This window comes from Geotrypetes seraphini, chromosome 3 (assembly GCF_902459505.1).
Source record: "Geotrypetes seraphini chromosome 3, aGeoSer1.1, whole genome shotgun sequence".
Taxonomy (NCBI): Eukaryota; Metazoa; Chordata; class Amphibia; order Gymnophiona; family Dermophiidae; genus Geotrypetes; species Geotrypetes seraphini.
In genome coordinates, this window is record NC_047086.1 from 316,841,638 (window position 1) to 316,856,960 (window position 15,323).

Below are 15,323 nucleotides of genomic sequence, written 5' to 3' on the forward strand. Positions count from 1 at the left end.
AGGGTGGAAATTGAGTTAATATGATATGGGGCAATGTCAATTTGACTTGTTCCCCTGCTGCCACCCCAAATATTTTTGTCTAGAGATGCAACTGGATCTCAGAATGTATTTTATAAAGTATAAAAAAGAACATTATTTAATATGCCAATATATGTAAATGTGTGGCAGGAAAAAGTCATCACCCATCCCCATCAGACAAGATTGTGAAGTCTCTTTTTTGTAGTTCACAAGAGAAAACTGTATCCTTTAGAAAGGATGATAGGTTGATGTCAATATAAAATTGCCCAAAGGTAAGATATATATAAGTTCTTGACACAAGAAATCCAAAAGGCTGCCTACTAATTCCATTCTTCTAAAAGTAATTTATTCTATTTGTCTAAAGTTGTTTCAACTTGTTTTCACGCATTCTTCCCCCAAACCCATTTTTTTTCTTTTGCAATGCCCGTTTCTTTTCTCCAATACCACTATCAAACGGATAGGCCTGCAAATTCCTGGACAACTCTCCTTACAGTATTTACAGCAAGTAACGTTTCACTTGCTATTTATATACTAGACAAGACCTAAGAATAAACGTAGAAAGGGTGAGCTGGCTTCAGTACATCATACTTTAATCTATTCGCATGCATTCGATTGGGCGATTTTACCTGCAAGAAATTACCCCCCCTCAAAAAAATACCCCAAACCACAACAAATACAAAAAAACACACACAAAATAACCCACTATAATTTTTAAAACAAATGCAGGGCAGTAAGTCGCCTAACCCTTGAGCACGATCCTTTTTCCCCTCTCTTAAAACACAAAACGCAAAGCGAGGCTTTTAATCCAGTCTCCCCACTCTCCCGTCTGAAAAATAAACATTTCTGATCAATCCCCGGACACACATTGCAAGGCAGAGCCCACACGCCTGCCCACTTCCAAGTCCAACTCTCCAGGACGACCTTAAGAGAGCGAGAGCGCGCGTAACCCTCCTCATGCACTTCACTTCCTGATAGCTGGCGTTTCTGCAGCTGTAGCTCAACAATGGCGGGCGGCGGAAGACAGGCAGAGCGCGCGGGCGCTCCCGCTAGCCGACTTATAGCGCTAGCGCCGCTCCTGTTGCTGTTGGGGGCCGGGGCGGTGCAGGCTGAGGGCAGCGGGGTGCGAATCGTCACCGCCTCTAACTGGACTAGCGTGCTGCAGGGAGAGTGGATGGTGAAATTGTGAGTAGCGGCTGTCCACCTTTAGTCTCCTCCCCGGGCGGGTTGCAAGGGACGAGCCGGGCAGAAATTTGGTGCAAGAGCAAGGGACTCGCTCCTCGTCCTCAGATTCTCTGCGGAACTTAACTGTTCAGCCGCTACATAGTTTCAAGAGACAGGGGTGGGGAAAAATTCGCCAGCCCTCAAACAAAGAGATGCAGAGTCCAAATGGACTTGAAAACAGAATGTGCATGCTCATACATTCCGGGGAGTAGAAGCCAGTAGATGAAAATAAAGCTAGCAGTTTTAATTTCGTTCTGTTCTCTGCAGAATGATGGCATGCGGCAGAGATGAGGGGAATTCAGTCATCAGTGCTGTGGAAATGAATAGGCATCATAGAGGAGGTGCTCATGCATTTGCTATCCCATAAAGGCTGGCCAGTTGAACCTACAAATCCTACACTTTTTGAATGGCAAGAGCTGTTACATGTGTTTCCCCGAAAAGTAGACAGTGTCTTATATTCATTTGGGGCCCCAAAAAGGCACTAGGTCTTATTTTCGGGGTGTGCACATGATCATCTCTCACTCCCTCTCCTTCACCCCAATTCTTCCTCTTTCCTTTCTCGCCCTACATGTGCAGCGTCTTTCCTCCCTTCCCTTCCTCCCATCCCCCTGTGAAGCAGAAGTTTGCCCAGCTTCTATCCTTCCCTCCCTTCCATCCCTGGTGCAGCATAACCCTTGAGCACCCCCCTTGTTCCCACTGCGCAGCCAAACCCCTGCTGACCCTCCATCCTTCTCTACCTGCCGACTGCGAGCGAGCCCTACCGAAGCAGCGTCAGGCTGGCAGCACTCTAACCAGGCTGCTTGGCCTTGTCTGTTGGGGATTTCACTCTGCCGCGGTCAACGGGGAGGGAAGGATGGAGGATCAGCAGGAGTTCAGCTGTGCGGGGTGGGGGGCGGGTTGAAGAGTTGCCAGCGAATCCCAGGACTAGGGCTTATTTTCAGGGTAGGTCTTATTTTCGGGGAAACACGGTAGTTTGCTCCTAGCTCAGTTTGCCATCTGAAAGATGGGAGTGATTTGAAAGGATAATTTTGGTGTGGAATTAACAAGGGTAAAGGGTTCAGATCCTAACTATGCTCTTGTGATCAGGAGTACAAATCGTAATGATGCTCCATTGTCTTAGGTACCAACTGTTGGTACTAGTCAATGTTTTTTTTTGTCTGCCACTGCTTTATGCCTAGATATATAGTGTTGGGCCATGTTCAGGCACTGCATTGAATATCCGGTTACCTGCGTGTAATATTTAGCACTTAACCATCTAAGTGAACCTGGGTAAAGATAGGCCTGCGTTTCATGTAGTTCAAGTTGGCTGCTTTAACTTAGGTGGGTAAATGCTGAATATTGGTACGTAGCTTAAATGCCAACTCTGCCTGGACCGGCCCATTAAATAGCCAGTTTTTACTTTAGCGCAGTGTATCGCAAACTATGTGCTGCGGTGAGATTCCTGGTGTGCTGCGAGATGTCGGCAAGGAGGAACGGCACTAGCTGACTGCCTCCAGGATATGCCTGTCGCGGTGAGAGGCATATCCTGTAGGCAGTCAGCCGGTGCCTGTCCTCATCGGCACCTCTCCTCTCCATTCCTTTCCTCTGCTAGCAACCCCCCCGCCCCCGCACACACACACTGGTGGCTCAGGGCCCTGTCTGGAGGGCCTTCTCGCATGTGCGTACATCAATGTGATGACATCAAGCATGAGTGTGATGTCATAGCGGTGATGTCTGCCCTCCAGCCGTGGCCCCAAGTTTAGTGTGCCACGGCTTTGGAGAGTTTGCGAGACGCTGCTCTAGCGAATAGTGCTAGTATTCAGTTAAGTGCTGCGAAATATCAGTGGATAGCTCCACACAGGCAATTTGACAGGCCAAGAGCCTCTTCTGGCATGTTACATTGTTTTCGGTATTGATTGGCCTGTTCGATTGTCTTGCTCTGCTCCCAGTATGGCCCTTTGTAGTACCTATGCCTTCACATGCAGCCCCTCTTAGTCACGCTATACTCTTTTTATCTTTCTATCTTTAATGTGGTTCCTTTCTATCTATTCAATTTGTTGGTTTGATAGGTCTCCCTTTTAGTGATATATCAGGATTAAGAATAAACTTGAAACCTGTAAGTCTTCCCAATGGTGGAGAGATACTTTCAGTTTCTGAATTACTCCTGAAAAGGTAAAACCTGATTATAATTTATGGGGTTTGTACCTGGGCTCTGGTAGGGTGAATCTGGTGTCATAAGAACATAAGCAGTGCCTCCGCCGGGTCAGACCACAGGTCCATCCCGCCCAGCAGTCCGCTCCCGCGGCGGCCCAAAACAGGTCAAGACCTGTCTGAATCATCAGAAGGGGCTCCCTTGCCACCTTGGTTTCCCATTTAAGTCCTGCCTTCCTATCGAAGTCCTAGCCCTCCGGTCTTGCACATGCACGACCTGGTTGGTTTATACTCATTACCTGGTTAACTTCCTATACTTGTGTTACATCCCAGCTCCTCCCTCAGTATCCCACGATCCCTTTATCCCTCAGGAATCCATCCAATCCCTGTTTGAATCCTTGTACCGTACCCTGCCTGATCACTTCCTCCGGTAGCGCATTCCAAGTGTCCACGAACCTTTGGGTGAAAAAAAACTTCCTTGCATTTGTTTTGAACCTGTCTCCCTTCAGTTTCTCAGAATGTCCCCTCGTATTTGCTGTCCCCTTCAGTCTAAAGAATCTGTCCCTATCCACCTTCTCTATGCCCCTCATGATCTTGAAGGTCTCTATCATATCTCCCCTGAGCCTCCTTTTCTCCAGAGAGAAGAGCCCCAGCCTATCCAGCCTCTCGGCGTATGGACAGTGTTCCAGCCCTCTTACCAATTTCGTTGCTCTCCTTTGGACTCTCTCAAGTACCGCCATGTCCTTCTTGAGGTGCGGCGACCAATACTGAACGCAGTATTCCAGATGTGGACGCACCATCGCTCGATACAATGGCATGATGACTTCCCGTGTTCTGGTTGCTATGCCCTTCTTTATGATGCCCAGCATCCTGTTGGCTTTTTTCGAGGCTGCTGCGCACTGTGCAGATGGCTTCAGTGATGCATCCACCAGCACACCCAAGTCTCTCTCGAGTCTGCTGTCTCCCAACAATACCCCCCCTAATTTGTAGCTGAACAACGGGTTCATTTTCCCTATATGCATGACCTTGCATTTGTCCACGTTGAAGCGCATTTGCCATTTGTTTGCCCAGTCTTCCAGCTTGTCCAGGTCCCTTTGTAGGTCCTCACACTCACAGAAATAATATCCCAGATGACACTTAGTCAGCATGACATCAGCATACTGGGAGCAGATGATGCACAAAAAAAAAAAAGGAAATGTGGTTACAGAGCTAAAGAAAGGCATCCATTCCCCTGTACACAAAATCTCAAAGGTGCTTTCACAGGATTCTATTTATTAAAAACATTTCTCTCCTGCACCACATACCATTTTGGATGGCTTACAATTCACATACATGATATAATACCAGAGCATGTTCTCTGGTGGTGGGTTGGGTGAGAGGAGCTTTGTTCAAAGACATTAAGGGCTCCTTTTACAAAGGTGCATTAGGGCCTTAACGCGCGCTAAAATGCTCCGCGCGCTAGCCGCTACCACCTCCTTTTAAGCAGGCGATAATTTTTCAGCTAGTGCGCGCTAATCTTGTGCATGCGCTAAAAACACTAGTGCACCTTTGTAAAAGGAGCCCTAAATTGGGCAGAAATGGATTTAATACTAGCGATGTCCTCCTCTAAAATTGTGTTTTGCAGAAGTTCGATGTTGCAAAATAACATTGGGGCCACACAGAAATTTACCTTTCTGTGACAGGGTAGTTGTTCTTCTAGGCCTAGGTAGTTCTACTCTGCCTGGTGTGCCCCTGCTTGGAGAAACATCTGGGAACCAAAAAGGACCATTCTCTAGTCTAAATGCAAATACTGCATTTATTTGCATTTTATGATTAGCCTAGCTGCAAACTGCAGACTAGTTATTCTGATCTGGAGCTTGGTGAAATTTAATGGAAGAAGAAGAAAATGCAATGAAGTATCTTCTTGACTCCAGTTGTTTTCGGGGCCCGTGGCAGCATGTGTGTATTTGAGATCAAGTTGGATGTAATGTCAGATATATGTATAATGTTGACTGAAATTAGGTCCCCCGTCCCCGCAGGAACTCAATTTCTCCGTCCCATTCCTGAGAGTTTTGTCACTGTCCCGCAGGGATGGGGAAAAATTTGTCCCCGTGTCATTCTCTAAAGGTAATTAAGAGGTACTTTTTCAAAAATAGCATTAAGAAATGGGTTTTAATGGGGGACTTTACCATGCGCTAAGCCCATTTCTAATGCAGCCCAAAAATATCATTTTTCTTATTTTTGAAATCCTGCGCTAGTTTTGCCATTAGCATATGAGACTTGCAAACATATTAATGCAGGAACATAAGCCTGCCTAGCTTTTAAAATCCTACACGGCATCCTCCCTCCCCTAATCCCACCAGAGGGTGAGGGGCTGAGGCGAGAGGTAGCTCCGCCCACTCCCTGACATCACCCGAAGCAGACTCAAAACTCCCCCTTAAAAGGGGAGGAGCCAATGCTGCACAGCTTTTGAAGATCCAGATTGCCAGCTTGCCTGAGTTCGGGGCAGGCAGGTGAAGTCAGGCAGAGGAGGGAGAGAGGAGAAAATCCATCGAAGAAGGCACGAGGGAGCAGAGAGAAGGCAGAGGGTGAGGGGCTGAGGTGAGAGGTAGCTCTGCCCACTCCCTGACATCACCCGAAGCAGACTCAAAACTCCCCCTTAAAAGGGGAGGAGCCAACGCTGCACAGCTTCTGAAGATCCAGATTGCCAGCTTGCCTGAGTTCGGGGCAGGCAGGTGAAGTCAGGCAGAGGAGGGAGAGAGGAGAAAATCCATCGAAGAAGGCACGAGGGAGCAGAGAGAAGGCAGAGGGTGAGGGGCTGAGGTGAGAGGTAGCTCTGCCCACTCCCTGACATCACCCGAAGCAGACTCAAAACTCCCCCTTAAAAGGGGAGGAGCCAACGCTGCACAGCTTCTGAAGATCCAGATTGCCAGCTTGCCTGAGTTCGGGGCAGGCAGGTGAAGTCAGGCAGAGGAGGGAGAGAGGAGAAAATCCATCGAAGAAGGCACGAGGGAGCAGAGAGAAGGCAGAGGGTGAGGGGCTGAGGTGAGAGGTAGCTCTGCCCACTCCCTGACATCACCCGAAGCAGACTCAAAACTCCCCCTTAAAAGGGGAGGAGCCAACGCTGCACAGCTTCTGAAGATCCAGATTGCCAGCTTGCCTGAGTTCGGGGCAGGCAGGTGAAGTCAGGCAGAGAAGGGAGAGAGGAGAAAATCCACCGAAGAAGGCACGAGGGAGCAGAGAGAAGGCAGAGGGCGAGGGGCTGAGGTGAGAGGTAGCTCCGCCCATTCCCTGACATCACCTGAAGCAGACTCGAAGCTACCCCTTAAAAGGGGAGAAGCCAACGGCGCGCGGCCATTTGGCGTGCGGAAAAGGCGAGTGGCAAAGGCGCTCACCTTAGCGAGAGCGCCTTTGCGAAGGGCCTCAAGAAGAGCCAAGTCACTACATCAGGGAAGGACAGCAAGCAGGCAGAGAGAGAGGACACCAGCAGCAGGCAGAGAGAGAGAGAGAGGACACCAGCAGCAGGCAGAGAGAGAGAGAGAGGACACCAGCAGCAGGCAGAGAGAGAGAGAGAGGACACCAGCAGCAGGCAGAGAGAGAGAGAGAGGACACCAGCAGCAGGCAGAGAGAGAGAGAGAGAGAGGACACTAGCAGCAGGCAGAGAGAGAGAGGACACTAGCAGCAGGCAGAGAGAGAGAGAGAGAGGATACCAGCAGCAGGCAGAGAGAGAGAGAGAACGACAATGGAAGCAGAGGGAAACCAGAAGATGAGCTTTCCAGTGTTCTGCACAGACTGTCATATGTATGATTACCTTCCCTCGGAGAGACAGTCATATGTATGCGGTCGGTGCCAGGAGCTGGAAAGCTTGAAGAAGGAAATAAAGCGACTAGAGGACAAGATACAGGAGCTAGAAGGACTTCACACTACAGAGGACCCAATCAGGACAGCTATAGACTTCACGAATGAGAGCCACATTGAGGAGGAGGTCAGGAAACTCGAGAAATTCATTGAGGAAGCCTACAGGAGGAGAGTGGAAGAAAACGAACTTCAGATGAACGATGAAGTTACACCAACATGGAAGGGAGAACAATAAGCAGATGACCTCATAGAAGACAGGTTCCACTTCGTGAGGAACTGGACAACGTTCTGGGGCAGGAGCAAGCTCTACAGGAGAGATGGACTGCATCTGAGCGTGGCGGGAGCAAGACTTCTAGCAAACAACGTCAGGAGAGGAATAGAACAGGCTTTAAACTAAGAAGAAGGGGAAAGCCGACAGTCGACCAAGCGTCGACGATTTGGAAGAAGGTATCCCGTGAAGATACCAAGGGGAAAAAAGGCTGGGAAGAAACAATGGACAAATTACAGGAGTCGACTAATCCAGAAGAGGAGGTTAGAAGGATTGTAACAAAAGAGAAGAAACTAAAGACCGAAGCACTGGGAAAGGAAATGAAGACAAGAAAATACCAGGATCTAAATTGCATATTGCATATTTCTAATGCAAGGAGCCTAAGAAACAAAATGAGGGAATTAGAAGCCATGGCCAATGCAGAAGACATAGACATCATAGGAGTCTCTGAAACGTGGTGGAATGAAGAAAACAAATGGGATAGACAGCACTGCCGGGGTACAAGCTCTATCGCCAGGACAGGTCAGGGCAGAAAAGAGGTGGAATAGCCCTATACATAAAAGAAAGCATACAATCGACAAAAATGGATACAGCAGAGATGACCAACAAGCTGGAATCGCTATGGGTTAAAATACCGGGAAGGAAAGGGCCTGAAATAAAGATGGGCCTATACTATCATCCACCCGAGCAAACCGGAGATATCGATGAAGAAATGGAAGCCGAGATGAAGCGAGAATGCAAAAGCGGTAACACGGTTATTATGGGAGACTTCAACTACCCTGGGATAGACTGGAATCTTGGAAGCTCAAAATGCGCTAGGGAGACAGAATTCCTGGAGGCTATACAAGATTGTTTCATGTAGCAGCTTGTTAGAGAACCAACGAGAGGAAATGCCACTCTGGATCTAATCCTAAATGGGATGATGCGGTATATAAACTTAAGGTTTAGTTTAGTTTAGCTCGGACTAAAGAGGACTGCGAAGAATTGCAAAGTGACTTGAATAAAGGACGACGAGATGGCAGATGAAGTTCAACGTTGAGAAATGTAAAGTATTACATGTGGGAAGCAGAAACCCGAGGTATAACTATACGATGGGAGGGATGGTATTGAATGAGAGTACCCAAGAAAGGGACTTGGGGATAATGGTGGACATGACAATGAAGCCGACGGCACAGTGCGCAGCGGCCGCTAAGAAGGCAAACAGAATGCTAGGCATAATCAAGAAGGGTATTACAACCAGAACGAAAGAAGTAATCCTGCCATTGTATCGGGCAATGGTACATCCGCATCTGGAGTACTGTGTCCAATATTGGTCGCCGTACCTTAAGAAGGACATGGCGTTACTCGAGAGGATTCAGAGGAGAGTGACGCGTCTGATAAAGGGGATGGAAAACCTTTCATACGCTGAGAGATTGGAGAAACTGGGTCTCTTTTCCCTGGAGAAGAGGAGACTTAGAGGGGATATGATAGAGACTTACAAGATCATGAAGGGCATAGAGAGAGTAGAGAGGGACAGATTCTTCAAACTTTCCAATAATAAAAGAACAAGAGGGTATTCAGAAAAGTTGAAAGGGGACAGATTCAAAATGAATGCTAGGAAGTTCTTCTTTACCCAACGTGTGGTGGACACCTGGAATGCGCTTCCAGAGAGCGTAATAGGGCAGAGTATGGTACTGGGTTCAAGAAAGGATTGGACAATTTCCTGCTGGAAAAGGGGATAGAGGGGTATAGATAGATGATAGGATTACTGCACAAGTCCTGGACCTGTTGGGCCGTCATGTGAGCGGACTGCTGGGCACGATGGACCTCAGGTCTGACCCAGCAGAGGCATTGCTTATGTTCTTATGTTCCTCGAGTCCTGACACCACCAGGCCCACCCAAAAACTTAAACTATCCTTCCCCTCGCTGACAGGTATCCTCTATGCGGTAAAATTGGAAAAATCTCTCTTCTTCAGAATCACAGGGCTTTGGAATAATCTTACTGCCCCACTGCAGAATCTGAGCTCCTTCCAACTATTCCATAAGCACCTAAAAACTAGGCTTTTCACAAAAATGTAATGCTGTTCTCCCCCCTGTACTCAACCTCCAAACCCATTATGTTTTTCCTTCTTATATTGAGCTCTTGTAAACCGTGCTGAGCTCTATAATTATGGAGAGGATGCGGTATATAAACTTAAGGTTTAGTTTAGGAACATTTACTGTTTCCTATTTAGAAGGCACTAAGGCCCAGATTCTATAAAAGTTGCCTAAATCAACAAAACTAATCGGTTTAGGCACCTAACTTAAACCCCCCCCCTTTTTTTTTTTTTTTACAAAACTGCGATAGCGGTCTTTAACGCAGGCTGGCGCGCTGAATGCTCTGCGCTGCTCCCAAGATTCATAGAGTTCCTATGAGCATCGGGAGCACCACAGAGCATTCAGTGCACCGGCCTGCGCTAAAAAAAATGCTATCGTGGTTTTGTAAAAAAGGGGGAGCAATTTAATTAGCTTATTTGGCACCAATAACAAGCTTAGGGATCCTTTTTATGAAGCAACAGTAGGGCGTTTTGCCGCGTGGCAGCAAGGTAAATTCTCTGACATTCATTCAGTTCCGATGAGCGTCGTAGCACGCTGCTTGATAAAAGGAGCCCTTAATTGGCTTAATCGGCTTCCTCTTTCACAATGTATCCCTGCTACAATGTAACCCTCCATCTCGATGCATTATATTCTTGTTCCCCTGAAGCAGTATAACCTTAAACATAGCAGCATGATGGCAGATAAAGGCACTAGAATGGTGCTTAGTGTGATTCTATAAGGTATGTGTTTAGCACCACTATGCAATGCATAAGTTAGGTGCAAGCATTTAGGCAAGCTAAAACCATTCCTAAATGCTTGCGCCTAAGTTATGCGCACTTAAGGTGTATTTTATAACAATGCATCTAATTTTTAGAAATGCTCTTTATCTACCTCTGGCTAGGCCTTCTTTCAAATGTATGCACTGGTGCATACTTTTTACAGAATCACGCTTTCCAAGTGGTGCATGAACTTTTAATTAATACCAATTAGAATCAGTTATGATGTGTTAAATTACAAATTAACACCAAATTAGGCCACTTAATCAATTAAGTTGTGTGCCATTTGTAGACTTTGGGGGTTGAGTGAAGAAATATTTTCTTCGGTTTGTTTTAAATTTACTACTTAGTTGCTTTGTTGCATGTTTGGAGACAGTAAACTAGTGATTCACATCTACTCATTCCACTCCACGCAGTATTTATATACCTCAATCGTATAACACCGCTGAGTGTGTGAGTGTCACATTCGGACACATAAGTGCTAATATTCTATTATCTTGGTGCCCAAATACCGCTTATTCTTAGGCACTAAGATTTCAGAGTTAGGGGATCAATTTGGTTTTCCTGCCAACTAGATCTCAGTGTTTTCTGTCAATATTTTCTGTTCAGGGCCCAATTCATCCACAGTGGCCAATCCAAGTCACAAGTACCTGACAGAAACCGAAACAGTAGTAACATTCCATGCTACTGTTCCTAGGGTAAGCAGTGGCTTCCCCTATGTCTGTCTCAATAGCAGACTATGGATTATTTCTTCAGGAACTTGTCCAAACCTTTTTTAAACTCAGCTGTGCTAACCGCTAAAGCCACATCCTCTGGCAACGAGTTTCAGAGCTTAAACTATTCATTGAATGAAAAAAATATTTCCTCTTATTGGTTTCAAAAGTATTTCCATGTAACTACATTGTGTGCACCCTAGTCTTTGTAATTTTTGATAGAGTAAAAAATGAATCACTTGCACCTAGTGTGTTTTATTGTGCAGGTCCCACTGAGTGGAATAAGCTCCCAGTCTAAATTAGACAGCAGAGACTTATGCAATTTTAAGAAAATGTTGAAACATAATTTATTTTGTAAGATGAAATATAACTTGACGTTTCATTGTAATAGAGGATTATTTTAGATATTTATCTGCATTGTAAAAATTCTAAGTTGTATATTTATTATGTACGATATGCGCCGTATTTTTCACTCTATAAGACGCATCTGACCATAAGATGCACCTGAGATTTAGAAGAGGAAAGCAAGAAAAAAACCATTCTGAACCAAATTATCCCTGTCAGGCTCTGCACCCAACCCCACACTCCTTGCCAAGCTCTGAACCCTGTCCCCCTTCTGGTGGTCTAGTGGTAGGCCAGGAAAGGGCAGGCAGACCTAGTTGCTATATCAAAATGATAATATCAATAAAGAGAAAAAACCTCCCTCATAAATATGTAATGTCACCCAAACAAAAAGAGAAAGTCAATGTTTCAATAGTGTAATCACAAGGAATAAAAGACCCTTGGTCTTGAGAACCTAATTCATTATTTATTTTTTACATTATATAAATCTTTTTTTTTATAAGTTAACAATTTAATTCATTATGTGCAAAAATATAAAGTGAAAACATAACTAAAATTTTAAAACATACATCCACATATTCCATAGTGTTCCAAAAGGCACTTAACTTTATGTTGGTATAACTCAAAAACTCCCAAAGAAGTCCTTGTAAGGATCAGCTGTGTAGTCCTTCAATCAGTCTGTTGATCTGATCCTTATGGGCCAATTCAGTACTTTGATTGATTGGTCCAATCTCTTTTAATCCAATCTTTAAAGTCTAATCTTTAGTTCAATCTTCTAAAGTGTCTTTCTGGTCCAATCTTTAAAGTCAAGTCTTTAATCAAATCTTTAAAGTACTGTCCGACGGCAGCTCATCCATTTCACAATAACTGCTTCATCAGGGACATGTTATAAAAATCATGATATATGTAGAAATATCATTTATTCCTTGGAAAACACAAAAAATGCGTAAATGGAGAAGGAGGAATCGCAGGTAAGTGTACTTTCAAAAAAGTTCTATTCACTTGTTTAGCAAAATCATTGTCATATGATAGTATTAAGTGTAACAAACCCATTGATGGCATTGCAAACCAAAATGAAAACTTACGGCCTCTTTTACAAAGCCGCGCTAATGGCCCCGAAGCCCATAGAGATTTAAAGGGCTTTGGGGCTGTTGCCGTGCGGTTTTGTGAAAGAGGCCATTAGTAACTGCGTTACAAATATCATAAAATGCACATTTGTAACAAGGCGAAACAAGTAAGTGGTACCTTAGTTTACGAGCATAATTTGTTCCAGAAGTATGCTCGTAAACCAAAATACTTGTATATCAAAGCGAGTTTCCCCATAGGAACTAAGGGAAACTCGCTTGATACGTTCCCACCCACCCCCCGAGGCCAGCGGCGCTGCTCTACCACCCCCCCCGCGTGATCCACCACTCTCTCCCCCTGCGAGCCGGCATCCCCCTGCTCGCGTCGCACACACCCCCTGCCGCGATCTGAAATCCCCCAGACACACCCGAACACGCTGCTTACCCCCATCTGGCCACCGGCACCAACGCTTAGGACATGCCGGTGCTCGAAGATCTGCGTCCTCTTCTTTGCTGGGCCTTGAGCATCTGCGCATCTGCGAGATTTTCGGAGACAGCGCGATCTCACAGGCCTTGAGCATGCGCAGATGCTCAAGGTCCAGCAAAGAAGAGGATGCAGATTTTCGGGCACCGGCACCAGCATGTCCTGTGCGTTGGCGCCGGTGGCCAGATGGGGGTAAGCAGCGTGTTCGGGTGGGTCTGGGGGGATTTCAGATCGCGGCGGGGGGGATGCCGGATCGCGGGGGGAGAGGGTGCCGGATCGTGGGGGGCGCCGCTCGCAAATCGAGGCAAGCTCGGTTTCCGAGGCGCCGATTTTGCGAATGTTTTGCTCGTCTTGCAAAACACTCGCAAACTGGTGCACTCGTAAACCGAGGTACCACTGTACAATCATTTCATACTAAGGTAGATGCCAATAGGGCAACCCAATTGTTTAAACTGGCTAAATTAATTTTGTGTAGTCCAATTGTTATTTTAAAACATTGCTGAAATGATTGTTCGCTAGAAATAATTATGCAGTAGTTTCATTTCATATAATTCAATCTTATTGTTGTTTAATTATGAAACTTTTCTGACTCAATAAATATTGATGTCTTAAAAAACTATGGTTAAATGTTGAATTGGTTTTATGGCTGAATCTCATTAACTAACAAACATACTGAGCTCTGTGTTCACTGCATTAAAAACAAATTAACTATAAGTTTATCAAATTGTTTCTACTGGTATATAATTTATCTGAAACATTTGTTTATACCACTCTTAAATGTAATTGCAGCTTTAAACATGCAAATCATTACAATAATAAGTTCTATACAAAAGGCAACCCTTTAATGATTAAACTATTTGTTTGAAATAATGTCATATCGCTTATCTTCAGAGAGAATGTATCACTTGGGGCAAATAATTTTAACATCTAGCAACAAATACTAAAGCAAACTCTACTTGCTGACATTACCATTTATGTCAGGATTGTACACTCTAGATTGCTTCCCCAAATACTCTATCTAAATGTTGCCTAGCACTGTTTTAAAATGGCCGCCAAAAAAATTGACCAATGGGATAATGTGTATTGTAAGGAAGCCTATCACAGACTGCCACAACAGTTTTAAGCGTAAGCTGCTAAAGATTCGGAATAAAAGTATCTAGCATAATATTATTGTGATCAAAGGTGTTAACCATAATACAAAGAAAACTTTACTTGTTGACATTGCTGATCACAAATAACTGACGTCAGCCATTCAGGCAGTGGCACGGGACCAGTCAGGCACGCAAAAAGCTCGGGTCTGCCTTGCTTGCCACTCTGCCTCTCGCTGCTGCATCCATCCAGCAAGGGAAGCACCGGGATTAAAACAGGTATGAGGGGGGCCTGCCACTTTTTTAAAAACAGGTATGGAGTGGTCCTGCCACCATTAAAAACAGGTACGGAGGGAGGGGGAGATTGTGGTATTCGCTCCATAAATGCACCTTTATTATTTTTGGGGGAAAAAGTGCATCTTATGGAGCGAAAAATACGGTAAGTTTGTAATCGGTCTTGTTAAAAGTGGATTCTAAATAATGAACTATAAACCTGTTCTACCCCACTCAGGATTTTGTAGGCCTCAATCATATCTCCCCTCGACCATTTCTTTTCCAAGCTGAAGAGCCATCCCCTTTATCATCCTGGTTGCTGTTCTTTGAACCTTTTCTAATTCCACTATGTCTTTTTTTTTTTTTTTTTTTTTTTTTTTTTTTTTAAAGATACAGTGACCAGAATTGAACTTTGATTTTGTTTTATTCTACTTTTTAAAATGGATGGTAGGGTAAAGAGCGATGGATTTGATATACCACCTTTCTGTGGTACAACCACAGCAGTTTACACTTTCTCTGTCCCTAATAGGTTCAAACTATTTTGTTTCTTCTGCAATGCAAGGTTAAGTGATGACCAGGGTTCTAAGGATTCCATATTCTTAGTTCACTAATCTAACCATTGGGCTACTCCTCCAAGCAACTTGAATAACTAGGGAATATCATATTTTTCAAATAAGACTGATACAGTCATTCTTTTAAATATCTGTCTTATAACAGCTTCCATAAAAGATTTTGATACTAAATTTACATTACTGTATTAATTCTCACTGAAAAAGAAATCAATTATCTGACTATAGCTGGTAGCAGATAGATGGCTGAAAATCATAACTGCAGATAAGTGATGAGATTGTGTTGCCTTCTTACTTACAACCTTACATTGGTTTCCAGTGGTACTGAGAATCTACTTTTAAAAAACAAAACCCCCCAAACAAACCCTTTTAATGGTTTTTAGAATTTTGAAGGAGATGGAACTTTCAAACTGAGCACTGATATTAAGCAAGGACTCTGTTTAGCTTGTCTGACCAATAAGGTGATATCTGTTATCTGCACACAA

The 15,323-nt window shown here is 44.7% G+C and overlaps 1 protein-coding gene across 1 annotated transcript in view; it reads left to right on the forward strand.

Annotated features, from left to right (window-relative positions):
- Positions 1–967: 967 nt before the first annotated feature.
- Positions 968–15,323, forward strand: part of TMX4 (thioredoxin related transmembrane protein 4) — a 107,143-nt gene continuing 92,787 nt past the window's right edge. Inside the window, exon 1 of the mRNA XM_033935689.1 lies at positions 968–1,200. Within this exon, the coding sequence (XP_033791580.1) occupies positions 1,022–1,200 (179 nt within the window). The 5' untranslated portion in view covers positions 968–1,021. The remainder of the gene's footprint in view (positions 1,201–15,323) is intronic.